Source organism: Physeter macrocephalus, chromosome 6, assembly GCF_002837175.3.
Source record: "Physeter macrocephalus isolate SW-GA chromosome 6, ASM283717v5, whole genome shotgun sequence".
Taxonomy (NCBI): Eukaryota; Metazoa; Chordata; class Mammalia; order Artiodactyla; family Physeteridae; genus Physeter; species Physeter macrocephalus.
The window spans coordinates 47,054,955-47,073,369 of NC_041219.1; the positions used below are offsets into that span (position 1 = coordinate 47,054,955).

General features: G+C 51.6%; 1 protein-coding gene across 1 annotated transcript in view; it reads right to left on the reverse strand.

The window, feature by feature from the left end:
- Window positions 1–18,415, reverse strand: part of EFCAB6 (EF-hand calcium binding domain 6) — a 239,175-nt gene that overhangs the window by 13,069 nt on the left and 207,691 nt on the right. Inside the window, 1 exon segment of the mRNA XM_028490698.1 lies at window positions 2,107–2,334. Coding sequence (XP_028346499.1) covers window positions 2,107–2,334 — 228 coding nt within the window.

Here is an 18,415-nt window from a genome sequence, read left to right on the forward strand (position 1 = left end):
GCGGAGCACAGGCTCCAGACGCGCAGCCTCAGCGGCCATGGCTCACGGGCCCAGCCGCTCCGCGGCATGTGGGATCCTCCTGGACCGGGGCACGAACCCGCGTCCCCTGCATCGGCAGGCGGGCTCTCAACCACTGCGCCACCAGGGAAGCCCTCCGCGGCCTTTTATAACACGCTTTATGCAGAGCCGTGAAGACCTGTCAGTGTCTGACTCCATCTGCGCTGAAAGTCGCTCTCCTTTTCTGAAAGGTTAATTGTGCCAAAAGGTTTCCAAAGATGTGGCACCTCCCTACTTACGGAGCTCTGTAAGTCAAGAAAGCTGGCCCCTCAGATTCAGGATGATTGGATTTTTTAGAGATAAGTCTTTATAACGTAGATAAACGAAGTCATGGAATCTGCACCTGAAAGCTGTTTAACATGGTTGGAACTGTCCCAGTATCTCCGGTGAACTCTTCCCCATAATGGCATGAGGGGTCTAAGATGTGTCAAGAGTGCAAACTGCTTCTGTGTCTTACTGTGCCAGACACTGGGCCATCCAACCAAGAAGGTCGTTGGCTGAGCAACTCATGCAGGAGGAAAACATATGGATCTCTGGGGCTTTTGCTTTCTGTTTACTAGCCTGTATCTAGAAGCATCCTTCCCAAATATAGCACAATTTCTGCTAATCATCACCCAACTTAAACCACCGTACTCATGCCAGACTTTGATGCTCTCAATGGTGCAGACAGTCTTTGAGATGTGTCCGTGTATTTTTAGAAAGCAGCATTTAAAAGTAAGTGCTTGATTTTTTTGCAGGGGGTGGGGGGTAGCGGGTGCTGCTGTCTGTGACGGGAATGGTGAAGCGTTCTTAGTGGACAATTAGAATCAAATTCTCTGTTATGAATGCCAGATATGCTGGCATGTCATTAATTTATACCTATAATTAGAGTAAAATTTTGCTCATTTAGATGGAATGAAAAATCTTTATTACTAAAAAATCTTTATTACTAAAAATCTTTATTACCAACCTTTATTAGTTGGCCCCACAGAATAATAAATGCAACTGTATTAATTTTGAAGGCTTCTATCCATTTGTAGTAATGGAGAGAAGAAGTATTGATATTTGCAAATGGAGAGCTCACTTGGCTTGGATGCTCTGTGGGACAGAATTGTTTGGAAACAGGGCATTATTTTGCTTAGCAGAAATGATCAAAATGCCTAAAACAGGTGATATTTTAGGAAAGTGAAACCTGATGTTCATATGACTAATATCTTTAACAAATTCATTCTTTAGGGTAGTGAGTTCAGAGGCCTAAGTAGGGATGGAGGGTGGACGTGACGATCACCCCTCCCCGTGAATACTTGCAGTCCTCACCCTAAAACTCTGACAATGTGAGACTGGAGTTTGGAGTGACCCAACTCTGGAGGGGAAAGAATGGCACTTCCACACGGGGAGCTGGAGGAAGCTCCCTGGGCCGGGCCTGAGCAGAGAAGGAGGAAGAGGGGAGGCGGGGTTGCTTTTGTGAGAGAAACTCTTGTGAGGGTTCTGTGACGGGCAAGAGGGCCTCAGAGAGGGTGGCCTGCGTCCAGCCTGTGGACAGTGGAGAGGCCCACTGGGGGTGGGCGTGTCACCAGCATGCTTGGGGCGGTAGCTCCAGAGCATCCAGAAACGCGGGCAGCAGAACCAGGCAGAGGCCGGGATCCGGGCGGTGGTGGGAGCGTCAGAGCGGCCTACAGGCTCTCCATCCACCCTTACCCCCCGCACTCCCAGCTCAGATGTGGGGAGAAACTGGCCCCCTCTTTGGATCCCTTAAGCCCAGGAATGATCTGGGGAAGGAGGAAGAAGGACAGTGGTAGCTGGAGCCGAGTTTAATTTGATTTTAAAAATAAAAGTGATATTATTTGCACCCTGATCGAAATGGTGCGATTCACACTTGTTACACAGACAGAAAGCTCCGTGAGTCCCCAGTAGGATTTAAAGCTAAATAACAACAACCCACCCCCCGCCCCCGGAAAACCTTCAAGTATTTAAAAAAAATAGAGAACAGTCTTAAACTCTGTAAGCGCTGGGAAGGGCCGGCCTGATGCGCAAACATCGCTGAGGAGGCAAACGAAACGCGCGTCTTACTTGCTCATCCGTCAGAGCTCGGACGTGGCGAGTACAAACGGACCGGAACTCATCCCTGGAGGCGGTATTGGTCTGCGTGGTGTCGAAGTTCTCCAACTCCTGGGCGATGGCGTGGCAGTGGAAGGTCACGGCTTTGTGGAGCCGAGCCAGGACCTCTTGGTTTGCCATTTCCTCGGGAGATACGGGCGGCGGACCTTTGGGCATCTTCTCAGCCCGCTCGGCAGCAGCCTGGGCAAAACAGGACGGAAAATCGATCCATTTAATAAATAATGGGGCTTCCCTGGTGGCGCAGCGGTTGCGCGTCCGCCTGCCGATGCAGGGGAACCGGGTTCGCGCCCCGGTCCGGGAGGATCCCACGTGCCGCGGAGCGGCTGGGCCCGTGAGCCACGGCCGCTGAGCCTGCGCGTCCGGAGCCTGTGCTCCGCGACGGGAGAGGCCACAGCAGAGGGAGGCCCGCGTACCACAAAAAAAACAAAAAAAACAAAATAAATAATGAATCACCTTGGCTCTGCATGCCTCAGCCAGGGCAGGTCCGGGGAGGTCCAGCTTGGTGAGGAAGATGAAGAGCCAGGAGACAGTGTGACCCAGAGGCCCGACCGCAGGGGCAGATTTGGCTGAAGTGGAAGCCTGGGCCGACCTGCCACGGGCGAGGAACAGACCGTGTCGGCCGCGTGGCGCAGGGCAAGGGGCCGGGCCCGGCCTGGGGAGGGCACACCTCCTCCCCCCATCCCTTCACTCGTCCGGCCTGTCCTCTGGTTTGTGTGACAAGCACACGGTGAGTGTCTGCTCTGAGCGGTAAGGGAATCATCGGGGATGTGGATCCAGACCGCTTGCATTTGCCGAACCCCAGTTTGATCGATCTACACCCCCAGCGGCTACAATGTGAAAGGCGGTTTTGGATGACTGCTAGCACCTCATGCTGCAGCACCGCTGTCGGCTAAGTGTCCCTTAGGTCTGAAACTTTGAGACCCGCGGGGATTTGATCCTGGTGAGCGCAGCTTCCTGCAGTTGGAGGCTGTGGGGACAACGGAGCCGCCCGCTGGCCCGGAGCCCGTTCAGCACCCCTCGTAGGGCAAGGACAGCCGGGCGCTGGGAGGTGCTTTCGGGGCCTGGGGATGCTGTCCAGGGTGCTGAGAATCCCCGAGGAGGGACAGGCCCCGTCTGCACCCCAGGACAGCTTTCTGCGGGGAGGAGTGAGCCACGAGGAACAAAATGCGGAGGAAGGATCCCTTCGCTGGATGTTTAGGCTGATGTGCTGGCAAAGGGCTCGTGGCCACAGGGGAGCTGCATCGGCTGGCGATCCGTGTGGTGGACAGACCGCAGGAAGAGCAGGCCAGGGGAGTCACTTCGTGCCCGTCAGCCGCCCTGGAAATGACAAGGGCCTCTGTCTGTCCCGGGCACTGAGGAGACTGGAGCTGGAAGGGCGAAGGCGGGCTGGGGGGCGCTGAGTCCCCAGCCTCCCGCGAGGGCAGTGGACAGGGCCAGGGCCGCAGCCCCGATGTGCACCTACTTGCCGCAATAAGGAAAAGGCCCCGAAGCCACACCTGCGGTCACTGCATCCGCAGCTCGGCTCCTGGAGCATGAGGGCGGGATGGAGCCCCGGGGCGGGAGGGGAGACCGGGCTCCGTGAGAACCCAGGGGCAACGGAGGCGTGAATGCTGCCCCGGTACCAGGCTGGATTCTCAGACACACTGGGTTTCTCCACATCAAAACCCTTCATGACTGTTAGCTAGGAGAACAGCTCTCTCAAAGCGCCAGCACTTTGCCAGATGATCCATCTCATCCCCCCAGCCTGTAGTAAAACTTGGTCATGGTTCATGGTCAGCAATTCCATAGCGGTATAGCTATTAGAGGCTGCTGTCCTTCAGGACAGAGAATAATGTTACTTTGTGAAATTGTATCAAACACAGGATGCTGCTGGGGATATCCCCCCAAACGTGAATACACACACACCCAAACCACAGCCCACCACATCCTTGACCACCCAAAGGTTAACAGAGGCTTTTAAATATGTCCATTAGGAGCCATCTGTAAAGCGAATGAACGCCTTTCTTTATTCATTCTAGAAAACAAGTGATATCAGAGACGCACCTTACACTCGTTCACACCGTTGAAAATGCGGCCCCGTATCTAGGTAGGAGGGCCTTTCCCTAAACCCCGCAAGGGGTGTTGGTGCTCCGAGAGTACAGGGGCCTTTTCTGGTGGAGACTCACGCTCGAAGTCCATCCTTACACTTGCCACACCTTTGGGGCCTGAGGAGGACGCACCCCAGGTGAACATAACTGGAAGAAGCACAGGTGGTGGTGCCCCGCCGGGGAAGGTGGGTCCCCGGTCTGAGGCCAGACTCTGCCTCTAGCTGTGGCTGTGTGACCCCACAAGCCACTTAACCGTTTCCCTCAGCGTCCTCATCTTTCCAGGAGGAATCAAGGCTCCCAGGAGACGGCGCGTTGTGAGCGCTCTTTGAAAGCGCTAACGCACAAAACGAAGCGGAAATACTGCTATTTTAACAACAGATATGGAAGGAGTCTAACAAAGTAGGATGGGCAACCTTAAGTTAATACGCTCTAAACGCTGGAGGAAATGGAATCATTTTCTAGCAAAATATAGATTACTAAATTTAACTTCAGTAATAGGAAAGCCTGAATAGACAGGTAACCACAAAAGGAATTTAAAAAGCTGTTAAAAGATCTACCATCCGTCAGTAAAAAGGTGTCAAGCCTAGATAATTTTTACATTAGTCAAATTATTCCAGAACACAAAAAGCGATATATAGTATTCCAGTTCACTTTATATTACCCTAATACAAAAACGTGATAAAGAAAACACTTGGAAAGAAAAATATAAGCCAATCCAGTTTATGGATAGAAATGCAAATACATCAAAAAAAGAAAACACTAGGAATATTTAGCGCCATATTTTAAAAGGGCATACCAAGATCAATTAGGGTTTATTCCAAGAATAAGAATCCTTCAAGAATTAGCAAAACTTCATTTCCTTATATTAGCAAAGGTCACATATCAACAGGTGGCAAAATGGCATTTAACAAATTTCGGCAGCCATTCCTGACTAAATGGTATGGACTAGAACAGGACATATAAACTACATGGAAATAAAATGAACACCCTAAACACGAGAATATTAACAGACACCATCTGCAAATATGTTACCTGGGTGAAACGCTGAAGCATTTCCATTAAAGTCAGAAACAAGACAGGAATGCTCACTGCCAGTTCTGCTATAGTCACATTTTTAGAGGGTCCAGCTTTTGAAATAACACAAGATGAAATAAACAGTATAAATGTTGAAAAACAAGATTTGTCATTATTCGGGATATGATTTTACAGCTAGAAAATCTCAAGACAATTAGGAAAGTGGCTGGATTCAAGTAAAAAAAATACAAAAAAACACAATACTTTTTTTTAAACAGTAAATATAACTAGTTAGTAATTGTATTGTGAAAAAAAAATCCACATTCACATTAATGACAAAGCTATTGAATACCTTGGGATAGATTACATCTGAAAGGCATAAGACCTGTACAAAGAAAGCCATACACATTCTACTGAAGGTTATTAAAGCAAGACTGGAATGAAAAGAGACACATACTGTGTTCCTGGATGTGAAGACTCTACTTCCAAAGGTAAAACCTTCCTCAAATTATAAATAAATAAAACTCTAGTAAAAATCTCAATGGCTTGGGATTGACATATATACACTAATATGCATAAAATGGATAACTAATGAGAACCTGCTGTATAAAATAATAAATAAAATTTAAAAATTAAAAAAAAGAAAAAATATCTCAATGGATATTTGGGGGACTCATTAGACATAGATTTTAAAGTTGGTAAAGAAAAAGAAATATGTGAGATTTGCCATGAAATTTCTGGAAAAGGCTAGCAATGATGTTTTTGAGCCACCAGATATAAACACACCATAAACTTGATATAATCAGAATAATAGAATCGGAAGAGCTAGGTCCAGAATATACAAATAAATCAGGGGACACCTCCTCGGACTGTTAATGAGAAGTAAGTCTCTCCTGTGACTGAGCCCTTACATCACAAAGCCTATTGTTACAATGTTATAAAAGTAGCAAGGAGCTGTGTGGCTGGCTGACTCCAAGATAACCTTGGGGGAGAGAGGCCCTCCCAAGCAAAACACAACATCCGAGTTTCATAAAGGAAAATTCTTTCTTCTTTCTTGAGTCATCAGCTTCAAAACACAGTCCTTCTGAGGTCCCCATCTCAGCAAATGGAAATTGTCCCAGTAGCTCAGAATAGAGTCCCCTGTGACGGATCTTTCTATCACTCATACCCAAACCGCCCGCACACCCCAGTGGCTCTGTTCCCAGTGCACACCTGGAAGTTGACCGCTCTACCCTCACCCCCTGGTCCACGCTGCCGTCACCTTGCACGGATTATTGCATCAGCCTCCCTGTTTCCACCCTCAGTCTTTTAAAGTACACACACACGTGTATTACACGCGCACACGTGTCAGCACTTGTTCTCTGGATGGAGGGTTAAGGGAGGGCAGAGCCATAATCAAAAAGCCATAGTCACTTCCCCCTGAGGACGATCTCTTTAAAGTGCAAATCAGGTCAAGCACAACTCTCAAACGGCTTCCCATGTTGCTCAGAGTAACAGGCAGGGTGTCACAATGGCTCGCCCACGACTCGCTCTGACCTCACTCTGTGAGAGCCTCCTGCTGTGCTTCATTCACAGCAAGCTCGTTCCTGCCTCAGGGCCTTTGCACTTGCTGTTCTCCCCCTTCTCGCAGGGTTTTTTTTTATCACATTCCCTGCTCATTTCCATCCCACGTATGGCTCTCTGATCCACCTCATATTTGCCCTAACTGTCTTTCTCATCCCAACAGAAAATAAACTCCAAGGCAAGTCTAGTCTTTTGTGCACTGCTGAATCCTTGAGTGCTTAGAAGAACCTGGCACACAGTGGGACCTTGCTACTTGTTCAAAGAAAGAGTGGATAAACAGTGTCTCCACACAGCCCATCAAATGAATGATTGCTCTGGGCAGCCACCCTGGGTCTTCTCTGACCTGGTCATGCTGCAAAAAAATGGAAAAGAAAACACAAGATTCCACTTTTTTTCTTCTAAGAAATGCAAATTTCTTGATTGACGATATCAGTGCTGGAAAAGGGGGAATAAGGTATCTGGAGCCATAAAAGTGCCTATCCTTTGACTCGGTACCTACCCTTTGAAGACTTTCCTTGAGGAAATAAACATGGAATTATGATCATTACAGTATTATTTACGGAATTCACAACATTAAAAAAAATTAGCAACACTTCAGATGTCTAAATTAGGAGAATGGTTAAATAAAACACGGTATTTCTAGAAGATGGATGACAGTGCAGCTATTTAGAATGTTTCAAGAAATAGTTTAACAATATGGTAAAATGTGTGCAGTGCACTAAGTGGAAAGGGGCCACAAAAGGGTCCAAATGATCACACGAGCACACACACACATGCACACACGTGTATATATACACACCCTAGTACTAACGCCTGTTCTCTGGGTGAGGAATAAGCGAGGGCAGAGCCAGGCAGATGACTGGGTGGGGCTCCCAAGCCGGGAGTCTTGTCTGCCCCACGGGTCGGGGTCCTGAGGCTGGGGGGCCGGGACAGCCTGCTTGCGAGCCACGTGGAGGAACGGCTGGGCTGGGAGCCCTGCTCGGTGTGACTGCCCTGGAGGGGAGTCTGCCCCGTCCCCACCTGTGCAGGGACCAGAGTGACACCTGGCTCACACCGACTCCCAGAGCCCTGGGGGGAGGGCGAGTGCCTGTGCCGGGCGTGCGGCACACGCACACGCGATGCACTCGCAGAGCATGAACACTCAACGCACGCCCGAGATGACTGTCTTCACTGAGCCATCCACAGACACCCCTGGAATGTCTGCTGTGCGCCAGGCTCTTCGCTAGATGCTGGGGAGACAGAGGTAACAAATAATCCTTAAATAGTCTTGCCCGGGGAGGGTCTGCGGGGGAAGAGAGTTGAGGGCCAGTCTCACAGGCGAGCAGAGATTGTAACGGGTCGTGTGCTCTTGACACAACTGATGGAAACAGCCTCCAGAGGAGGAAACCACTGAGCCAGGAGGTGAAGGAGGTACAGGTGCAAATCCTTGAAAACTGGCACCCGAGGCGCTATTATCCTTCCTCGACAAGCTGGCGGGAAGGTCAGGAGAGCGGCGCTGGCTTCCTGCACCCCCAGCGCTTTTCTCAACGTCCCCAAAGCCACAGCCAGAGGCCAGGCTGTGGACACGGAGAGGGAGGGGGACTATGTTTGTCACAAAGGTGGTTTCGCTGCCAGTTAGAGATATTCTTTCGCTGCTTGCAAAGATAATTCTTGCATGTTCACTATAGAAAACTACAAACGGGGCACAAATTGAAAACAAAGATCACTAATTACCCCGCCCCCAGCAGCACCACCGCCATTGCCTCTGTGCACGAGGGACCAGCCCTTGACCAGAAGGTCTCCAGGCCCCAGGGGATGCAGCCGCACTGCTCCCCACCCCGTGCCACCCGGAGAAGCCTCTGGCCTCTGGAGGGTAGGGCCTCCTGGGTCTCCCATCAAGGGCATTTGGGCTCGAGGCTGTTAGGCGCCGACACTCTGGATCCCATCCTGCTCTTTGCAAAGCCGCTCAGCCACCACCGCCAGCCTTGCTCTGAGTGACTGGAGACGCCAGGGAAGAACAGATGGCTCTTGGTCTGGCGCTTTTGTGTCCCTGGCACTTCTCACGTGATCGTTATATCTGAATGGGGAAAAATAGTGCTTTTTCTATAACTAGAAGAAATGTTTCTCCTAATCAGAAAAGACACCACTATCTTCAGATGCAAATGTCACTTTCCAAAACTAACTACGCTTTACATAAAAGGTCCCCTCAGGATAGGAATCACAGCTGCAAGACGGAGAGAACTCGGGAGGGATGAGGTGTCAGGCGCCCACTTCCGTCCCCACTATTGTTTGGAGCAGAGCCTCTGGGCCTGCGTCCGTCCTCAGCGCTCCTGCCCGCAGCCCCTCATCTGACAACTGCACACACCGGTGACTTTTAAAATGAAAAAAAAAAAAAAAAAAAAAGAAAAGTAGACTCTTATGCACTACAGGTCTGACCCAGTTAGAGAATGATTTACATGTTTTGAAGGTATCTTCTCTCATTTATTCAAGGGTATTCATGGAACGTTGTTTTACCAAACAATTGTCCCTCTTGATGTCGCAGAGAAGTATGGGCCACCTGTCCCCAAAGGAAGATTCCTGGTCCCCTTTGTGACGACTCGACAGTGTTGGCGAAATACATAAAAGAAACAATGTCCCAACGTACGGAGCACACAATCATCAAAGAGCCGACTAATAACACCTCAATTTTATGGAGTTTTTCTCAGGCTCAAACGTAGCCACGTACCTCATTTAGTAAAAAGCAAGCCTTAGAGTGTAATCCAGGGGTTCTGAATGCTGCCATTGCATGGACTCGGCCAAGAGGCCGCCGCGACCAGCGGGGGGTCAGAAGGAGGCAGCCCGCGTGGGAAGGGGCCCGGGCGCAGGTCTGTGCAGAGCTCATCCTGAGCCCACCCCTTCTGCCCCAGCGCAGGGCTCCCCTGGCCCCACAGCCCAGTGTCTCTGAGGCCGCCTTCCGCCCAGACTGGGCTGCCTCCCAGCGCACAGTGCCGGCTGATGAACTGGGGGAGCCCTGCAGGCACAGAGCCGGGACCCCCAGCCTGTGTGCCGTCCTCCTGGCGGCTCAGGCCAGATCCCCCACCATTCGGCGCCTGACACCAAACGTGAAGAAGGGGCAGACCCACCCGACCTCAAGAGCACAGCCAGGGGGCGGCACCAGGAACCCAAGTTCTGCCCGACTGGGACCCAGCAGAAGTGGACCAGGGCCCAGACTGGTCAAGCGGAGGGGCCGGGCCTGGAGGGCGGGGACAGCTCACCGTGGGCTGAGGGCTTTGGGGCTGCTCAGGGCTGAATGGAGCTCAGTTCGGCTCTTTCTTGTGACCTCAGGCAAGACGCACTCCCCTCTGCCTCACTTTCCTCGCGGGAATAAAGCCCGAACCGTCTCAAAGGTCAGGCCTGGATCTCAACAAAATAGCACTCGCAGTGCTTCGCCCAATGCCCGGCAAACACGGGCGGCCAATCTTGCCTCTCCTGCTGGCTATTTTCATAGACATCTTTCCCTGAGTCAAGAGGTCGGGCAGACCTGGGTTGAGTCCTGGTCCCCGGCCCACGCCGTCTCTATGGTGGGTCACCAGAGAGCAGAGGCATGTGGCACCCGCTGTTGCCTGCAGGTCAAGCCAGCCCGCTGGGGAGGGAAGCCAGATCTGAGACGTGGTCGCGCGCCTCGAGGAGGGCCCTCCACGGGACCCGGGCTCCTGACCAGCTGCTTCGGGCCCTGCGGGCGGAGCGGGGGCTCAGATTCGGGACGGCTAGGCTAGAGCCCTGCCATCTTCTGGCTGGATCTCAAGCAGTCACCTCACTTCTCTGGGCCAAGGTTCTCAGTCTGTAATGTCGTGACGGCCACACCAATCAGAGGAAGCTGCCCGCAAGAATCATCCCAGGAGACAGGGGACAAACAGGGAGCATCCTGGACTCTCAGGAAGGCACTGCACCAACCTGTCCCCCATAAAGACGAATTAATAACCTCATCTCTGCTGCAGGGAACTCATATTTGAAAGGGGTTGGGGGATCCCCAGGTAAGAAACTTGTGACCCCAACCCAAAGCTGAGAGAGTGAGCCCAGGGCAAGAACAAGCCAGAGAGGGCAGGGCGCTCCAGAGGGTTCACTGACCCTGGAATTCTGTTAGCTCATATTCAGCTTTATTGTACTCTTGTTTCCACAGCTCTGTTACGGGAATTATTCCATAACAGAGCCTTCTAGGGTCCTGTCAATAAGTTACGTCCAGCCACGTTCTTGGCTGACTTATAAAATCAATTTTCCGTGAAATCGTATCCTAAGCAACTTCTCTAGGTAACCTGGAGGAGAGAACGCGGTAGGGAAGGGGTGGAGGGGTGGGCTGAGCTGTCAGATGATCTGGTAGGGCTGGAGACAGAGACACGCCGTGTATCTGTTTGCTGGTGGCATGCTGCATTCAAGGCCCATTTCCTCAACTCCCCTGTCTCCACATCCTTTGCCATGGGACTCCGGGGTTCCTCCCACTGAAGAGCTGAGAATATTTCCCTATCCTGTGGCTTTGGATTCAGCCATATGACTGCTTTGGCCAAGGGAACGTTAGCAGGTTCAACGTGACCAAAGAATTAACAAGTGCTTGTGTGATCTGCAAGCCTTCCTGTGTCTGTTGTGCTGCCTTGAGAGGAGCCCACGTGACTTCGCTCTGGTCCAAGGAGCAGAGGTATCCCAGTCAGGCCACCAGAGCCGAGCCAGCCCAGATCAGCCAGCCCACAAGCAAAAGCTGAAGAAATGCTCACAGTCCTGGAGGTTCCGTGGTTGTTTGTTACACAGCGATAGCTGACCAATTCAGTTCTGAATTTCTAGTTAGTGAGAAATAAAAGGTACTGAGCTCAGAGTACAGAGAAGAGAAGGTGGCTTTTTGGCTGTCAGTGTTCCTTGAAGATGGGCACTTTGCAAAGGGACTTTGTGACACTCCTCCTGTGGGTGTCCAAGGTGGCAGTCACCTGGCTGGGACAACATGGTTTAGCAAGGTCCATTCCAGCCGTCAGATTAGAAACATGTTGGTATGTCAGTCTAACTATCATGAAGGTTATAATTAGCTGATCAGACTGCATGACTCTTCTACTAAGTTTTGTTCTGAATACTTAGGGATTCAATTATACAGTTTTTCCCATTAAAAAAAAAATCCCCAAACTTCATACAGAATAAGAATACAGCAGGTAGCAAAAACTACTAATCAGAAATCCTCAGTAATGAATTCCTCTACTTCCTTTTAAAGAACAGTATAATTACTTCTAAGAATTGAAAAACTGCTTCATTTGATCAAATATTTTGATTAGCAAAGAAATTAATTGCACTGTATCTTCATTTGTATTTACAGTGAATTAATGAATGCTAAAAATAACAACAGCAGCAAAACTGCCTGTCAAAAAAAAAAAAGATAAAACATTTTTAAAAATCCAGTTGAGAATAAAGTGAAAGCTCTGTGTGCAAACGTGCTGCTACAGACGCCTCCCGCCGGATCAAGGAACCAACTTTTGCGACTCCCAGAGCCCAGCACGCACGAGGCCAAGGGTAGACGCTCGTCTGTCGGGAGGTCTGGAGGTCTTAGTGATCGATGAATTGGCCTCAGCAATCCAAGATGCTGTTTGCAGATTCAAAAGGGTGACACCAGAACTGCAGGCGCGACCCAAGGCTCCCGGTGGCGTGACCGCTGCCCACATTGGGATCTCGGACCGCGGAGGGATTCTTTCTAGGCAATGCATGAAGGCACATCTGGAGAGTCCAGGTCCCTTTTCCTTTGGAAAGGCTACTATCAAGTCAGGCTTCAAGTCAACTGAACCAAGGCTAACTGAGACCCAGTCCTGGTGGCCATCCTTCACTGTGTCTCCCTCACCCGGGCGCTGGGCCGGGGCGTTGCAGAAGTTTCTCTAATCTTCCCATTAGCCCTTCGAGGCAGCCGTGGTTCTCCCTATTTCTAGACAAAGTAAGTGGGTCAGGACGCGGCCACAGCGCCCAGGCTACTCCCCTGTGAGCTGATGACTCCAGAGCCGTGCTCTCCCGCCCTTCCACGATGCCAGCCCCGCCACACGCACAAGTACAGAGCCCACCCAAGAGAGGAACGTGCGAGTCCGTCAGCACTGACTGAGGGCCTACCGCGTGCCAGGCTCCACGCCAGGCAAGGGGAATAGAGCAGTGAACGGCAGAGACAAACCCCTGCCTCGGAGAAGCTGATGCTTTGAGATGCCCACGGAGGCAAGCACGGGGGAGACCCCCCCTAACAGCCCTGCCCCTTGGCCCCCCTCCCAGATCCTCTGCCCCCGGCCTCTCGCCCCACCTTGACGCATGCTCTAGCCAGGCCCAAAGTACACGTTTCCCATCTTGGGTCTCTGTACATGCTGGTCCTTAGGCCCGGGAAGCCTGGTCTCCCAATGTCCAGACACGGTGTAAGCTCATCCGGGAGCTGATTATCCCATCTCTGCCCCTGACCATGCAGACTTAGGTCCTCCCCCTTCGGCTCTCCGAGCTGACTTCCACCATACAGCTCGACATTCACGAAGGATCCAGCCGACACCTCTGCAAACACCCAATGCACAAATCGTTTGGTAGCACGAAATTGCCATAAAATGCTGAGAAGGAGAGGAAGCATTTAAGCTACCCCTTCAACCCTTTAATGATTCAATAAACTCATGGCTGAATTCATTTATGAAACTATTAGATGAATTCTTCCACCCCAATAAATTACACACCATATAATCACATCATTACTATGATACAATAACCACGCACTCACCGAAGTAGGATAGAATAGAAAAAATAATAATGCAGACATTTGGGGTTTGCTACGTTCGGTACCGTGCGAAGCTCTTTCTGCATTAACTTGCCTAACCCGAATAACGATCCTGCGGGGTGGACACTCAAGACGGCAGGAAGCTGGGAGCAGGGGCCTGGCTCTGGTCTGAAGTCTAATCCCAGCTCTGGCACTTCTGGCTCTGTGACCGGGAACGGATGCTGTAACCTCTCTGTTCCTCACTTTCCTCATCCTTAAAAGGGATCTTAGGAGGGTTAGCTGAGTTAATTTAGGTAAAGTGCCTAGAACAGGGCCTGGCCCACAGCACGTGCCCAATGCCTATTAGCCACCGTCTGGATGTTGGTGTCTGACTGTGGGTGACAAGAAGATGACGGTAACTGGCTGGGCAAGATCACTAGGTAGGCCAGGGCCTGGCACACACTGTCACACATGTGCCCAATGCGGGAAAGTAAGCTTCTCCCAGTCAAATGGGGCCGCTAAAGCCAGAACGTGAGAGCTCACCTCCAAGCTAGACGTGTAGGCATGTGGTAATGATTAAGACACCGGTGCCGTCTGCAGCCCGGATTTGCTCTGCGAGGCTTGTTTGGAACAGTGACTTCTTGGGTTGACTCCTGGCTGCCTGATATGGTCATGACCTTGTAGAATGATTCGGTACAGCTCAACCCTGATGTTTAACTGATCCAAACACTGGCAATTGAATTAGACCACAAATCAGACTGCCACGGCCCCGGAGGGGGTCTGCGGGGATGGGCTGTGCCACCGTCCGCTTATTTTGAACACGTAGAGAGCCTACACATGAATACCCTATACATGAATACCCTCATGTATTCCCACTGAGGGAAGCAGTCAGAGAGATGGTCAGCCCAGATTCGAGGGGAGTGCTGGCGAAAGCGTTTGTGGAATGCGAGAGTGAGTGACAAATACAAGGTGGGACATCGGAGGAGCTGTACAGCGTTCCCTAGAGACGGGCTGAGGGCCCGGCCCTGCTGGCGCTGTACAGGGGTGTCAGGTGGAAGCAAGCCTGGCACGGCCCCCCGCTTTGCTTTTCTGCAAGAGGCGTGGAAAGCAGGTGGCCGAGCCCTGTCCTACTTCTGGCAGGGGCCCATCTGGCAGCTGCTAGAGAGGTAGGTGCCCAGTCCCTCGACTGTCCACACCCCTGGAAGCTGGGGAAGGCGGGGGGACTTCCACTCCTTCTGCCTGGAGGCTCCAGATCAAGATGGGGCCCAGGATGCACGGGTGCTTTGCCGCCCTCAAGATGTGGGAGAAGTGCGTTAACCTCACGAGAATGGCGATGCGTCATGCTGGCTGTGGTCAGGTAACTTGAGCAGCTTGGCCCCTAACTGCTCCTCTGGTGTGATGACGTCTTTTTCGTACAAGGCGGTGGTTGACAATATTCCTTTTCCTTTAGCTCAGGCACGGCGGGCCCAGCGGCCCCTCACCCTGCACTGTCACCAAGGCCACCGCAAGTGTCCAAGCGGCCTGCGCTATCCCTCGCAACCTGCCATATACTCAACCGTCACCAGGACAACAGGTAGTAATTATCCCATCGGCAAGTGGAAAAGTGAGTGAAATTTAGGGGAAACGTTCAAAAATCACCGAAATTGTATCAAGAGGACTTAGCCTTTCTCGCCATCAGGGGCAAGAGTAAATAACAGGAGTGACATCTCTTAATAATTTCCTTAATTTATTTCCAATAATCTTCGAGCCTTTTCCTGAAAAGGAAACATCCCCATTCTTTATAATATTCATTAAAAATACATGGACACCATTATATTTACAATAAAAAGAAAGATAAATCCAAGTAACACTGTTGGCAACTAATATAAATATGATGTCCATAAAAGATTACAAACATTCTGATGTGCTTTACGGTCTCTTGTTCACGTGAAAACTACAATCTTAAATTCTCTCTTGGAAAAAAATCATCTTCAAGTTACTCAACATCTCACTGGATGACTTTAAAGACAATATATTATAAACACGAGGTAAGGACAGATCTCATTGGCTCTCTGTTAGCTAGAATGTGACAAAATAATTACTCTGCATTGAATAAGGATGCGTTTTGTTAAAAAAATCCATTATTTCCATGATAATAAAGTAGAAAGATTTTATATGGGTTTCTACCGTGGCTTTAAAAAATTCTATTTCTGCTCTGAGCATTATTTTATATTCACGGAAGACACTGAAATTGCACTTTAAGACTTAAAAGAAATGTTAAACAGGAATGATTTCTAAAAACAAGTAGTGATACTCTATATAGTTTGCACGTAGCATTTTGAATGTAAAATGTTTTTCCCGGAAGTGAAAAAGAGGTATTTGCTGAGGGCAGACGTTCAGAGAACGTTTTCTCCTCGTTTGTGAGACTCTGATGAGAAAGGTGTTAGTGCTGGCGTCCAGAGCTTGTCTTGTTTTTTCTTTTTTACTTTTCAACCAAGGCTCTGGTAGCGTTTCGGTTTTAATACCTCGTTCCTCTTCTTTTGTGCCACCTGAGCTAGTGTTTCTTGCCCTGACTCAGGTGTGATGCTCCCGGTGGCACCAGGCGTGTCCTTTGCTCCTGTCTGCAAAGCCCGACGGAGCCTCGTCGTCCGCAGCTCCCCGGCCTCCGGGCCGAGCTCGGTGTCCCAAGACTGACGTGCGGCCCACGCGCTGAGCCGACGGTGGGCGGTTGATCTGCGCCAGCCCGTGACCCCCACTTTGAGAAACGCTTCAGTGGGGCCGCGGAAAGAGCAAGGAGCCAAAAAGCCAGGGCCGAGCCTCACGCCAGGGCCGATCCGCACGCCCGGATCTGAAACTAACGCGGCACCAGTTCTGAAAGCAGCTGAGACGCTTTTCCCCTGCGGTGTGTGACGGACACACGAGGCACAGATCAATACGAGTTTTGGGGGGCAGATTTCGCGGTGCACCCCGACTGAGAACTGGTCGTGAGCAGGTGTAAAAAATCGTCATCTTTACTCTCTGCGTGCTTTCCATCTCCTCAAGGCCTTACAAGACTCCCTAGCTACCTTTCCGGCTGTCCCTTTCCCAAGAACAGATTCGGTTTGGCTGGGGATTATTCACAGCGAACTTCCTTTGCGAGAAGAGGTCCCCGACTGCCGTAATTACATTTTGGTAATCTCCTTTTAGCTACTTGCCGCCCATGCATCCCCTAGAGGAAGGGATGGCTGATGTATTTAATGAGCTCGAGGAGGACGCATTAACTCTTCCTATCGTTTGCCACTTCTTTTCCTTCTATTAAGAACATCAGCTCGGGATTAAACTTCCGAAACCATCACTATGTACACGGTCAGGGCTCTCACACAGCCACTCTGCCATCCCAGCCACCCTTGAGGAAGCTGACCCATGTCCCTGGCTCAGAAGTCTTAACGAGTCTCCTGTCGCTCAGGGAGAGGGACCTGAACTCCGGAGCGAGGGACGCAGGGCCCCGGTGGTCTGCCCCCGCTCCCTCTTCAAAAAAACGGGACAAAAGAAAGCCCCAAGGTACCCTGCACAGTGGGGTCGCCCCACACTGAGGCTTCACACCCCACGTCCTTTCAAGCTGGAAGTCCCAACCTCAACTTGTCCTTCCGGTAAAGGCGCCTCTGCTCAAGCACTGGCTTCTCAGCAGGACTTCCCACCCCAGGCCGGTGCGGGGCTGATGCCACTTAGCCCCGAGCATCTGCTGCACACGGACCGGGAAAGCGGGGCTGGGCCAGGCTGGGCCATCTCTGAGTCCCCGCTGCCCCGCCAGCCTCCACGCGCCCTCCTGTCTCGAAACACGTCTTCCACCGTCGCTCACGTGGCGATTAATCCGAGAACCTCCTGGCAAGAACGTTCAGCAAAGTGCTTGCAGAGGCCCAGGGGACTTTGCGAAGAAATCAGGTAGGACGAATGTCAGGGGAAGCGGGTGGCAACGTTTGAAGCTCTGGAGACGTTCGCCCCTGGTTCTGGGAACTCAAAGCGTGGGCAGAAATGCTCAGAGTGACCCGTGAGCGAGGACGAGCCGCGCCCTCGGCCTGCAGGCTGCGCGACCTCTGGACACAGCCCGTAAAGATTCCGCGTGGCCAGTGGAGTCCTCCAGTGGGGGCCGCTGGCAGGGTTTGGGCACGTACTTACAGGCGCTTGGCAAGGACGCCCCTCAGTAATTAGAACTCGGAACGCTGCAAGTCTGCAAGTCGCTTCAAGACCAAGGACGGGGCATCGGCGAAGCCAGGGAAGCTGACTGCTGGCCCAGGACGCCTGTCCTCGCGCCCCCTTCCCCATTCAAAGCCCCAGAGCCTGGGCCGCTCCTGACTCATCCTCTCACCTTCCCCGTTCCAAATGCATCCAGAAGTGAGCCACGCCAGCAGCAGCCCTCCCCAGGGTGCGCCAGCCTCCCTACTGGCCCTTGGCGCCCCCGGGCCCCTCCCCGAGGCTTCCCCACCCGGTGTCCACCGTGACTTCTCTAAGATGTAAGTTGGTCATGGTCACGACGCTCCTCTCCCCACACCTTCCCTGGCTCTCCATGTTATTCAGAGTCGAAGTGGGCTACAGGCCCGCCCCCTCATCCTTCCGTCCCTGAGCACTTCCTACTCCCCCTCCCTCCCTCCCCTCCCGCCCGCCCAGGCAGCCACACCGCAAGCCAAGCCCCGAGGGCTCCCTCCTGCTGGCTCTCTGCAGGGTTGTGCTCCAACAGCCCCTCCCTAGAGGTCACTGAGGCCCTCCCTGCCCTCCGCTGGGTCTCGGCTCAGATGTCCCCTTCTCAACGGGCTACCCTTCTGTCCGGGTTTATTTTATCCCACAGCACATACTGGCTTCTGACATCTGGCACATGTTCTCATTTCTCGTCCGTCTCCCTTGCTAGCACGCAGGCCCCTGCTCACTGCTGACCTCAGGACCCGCT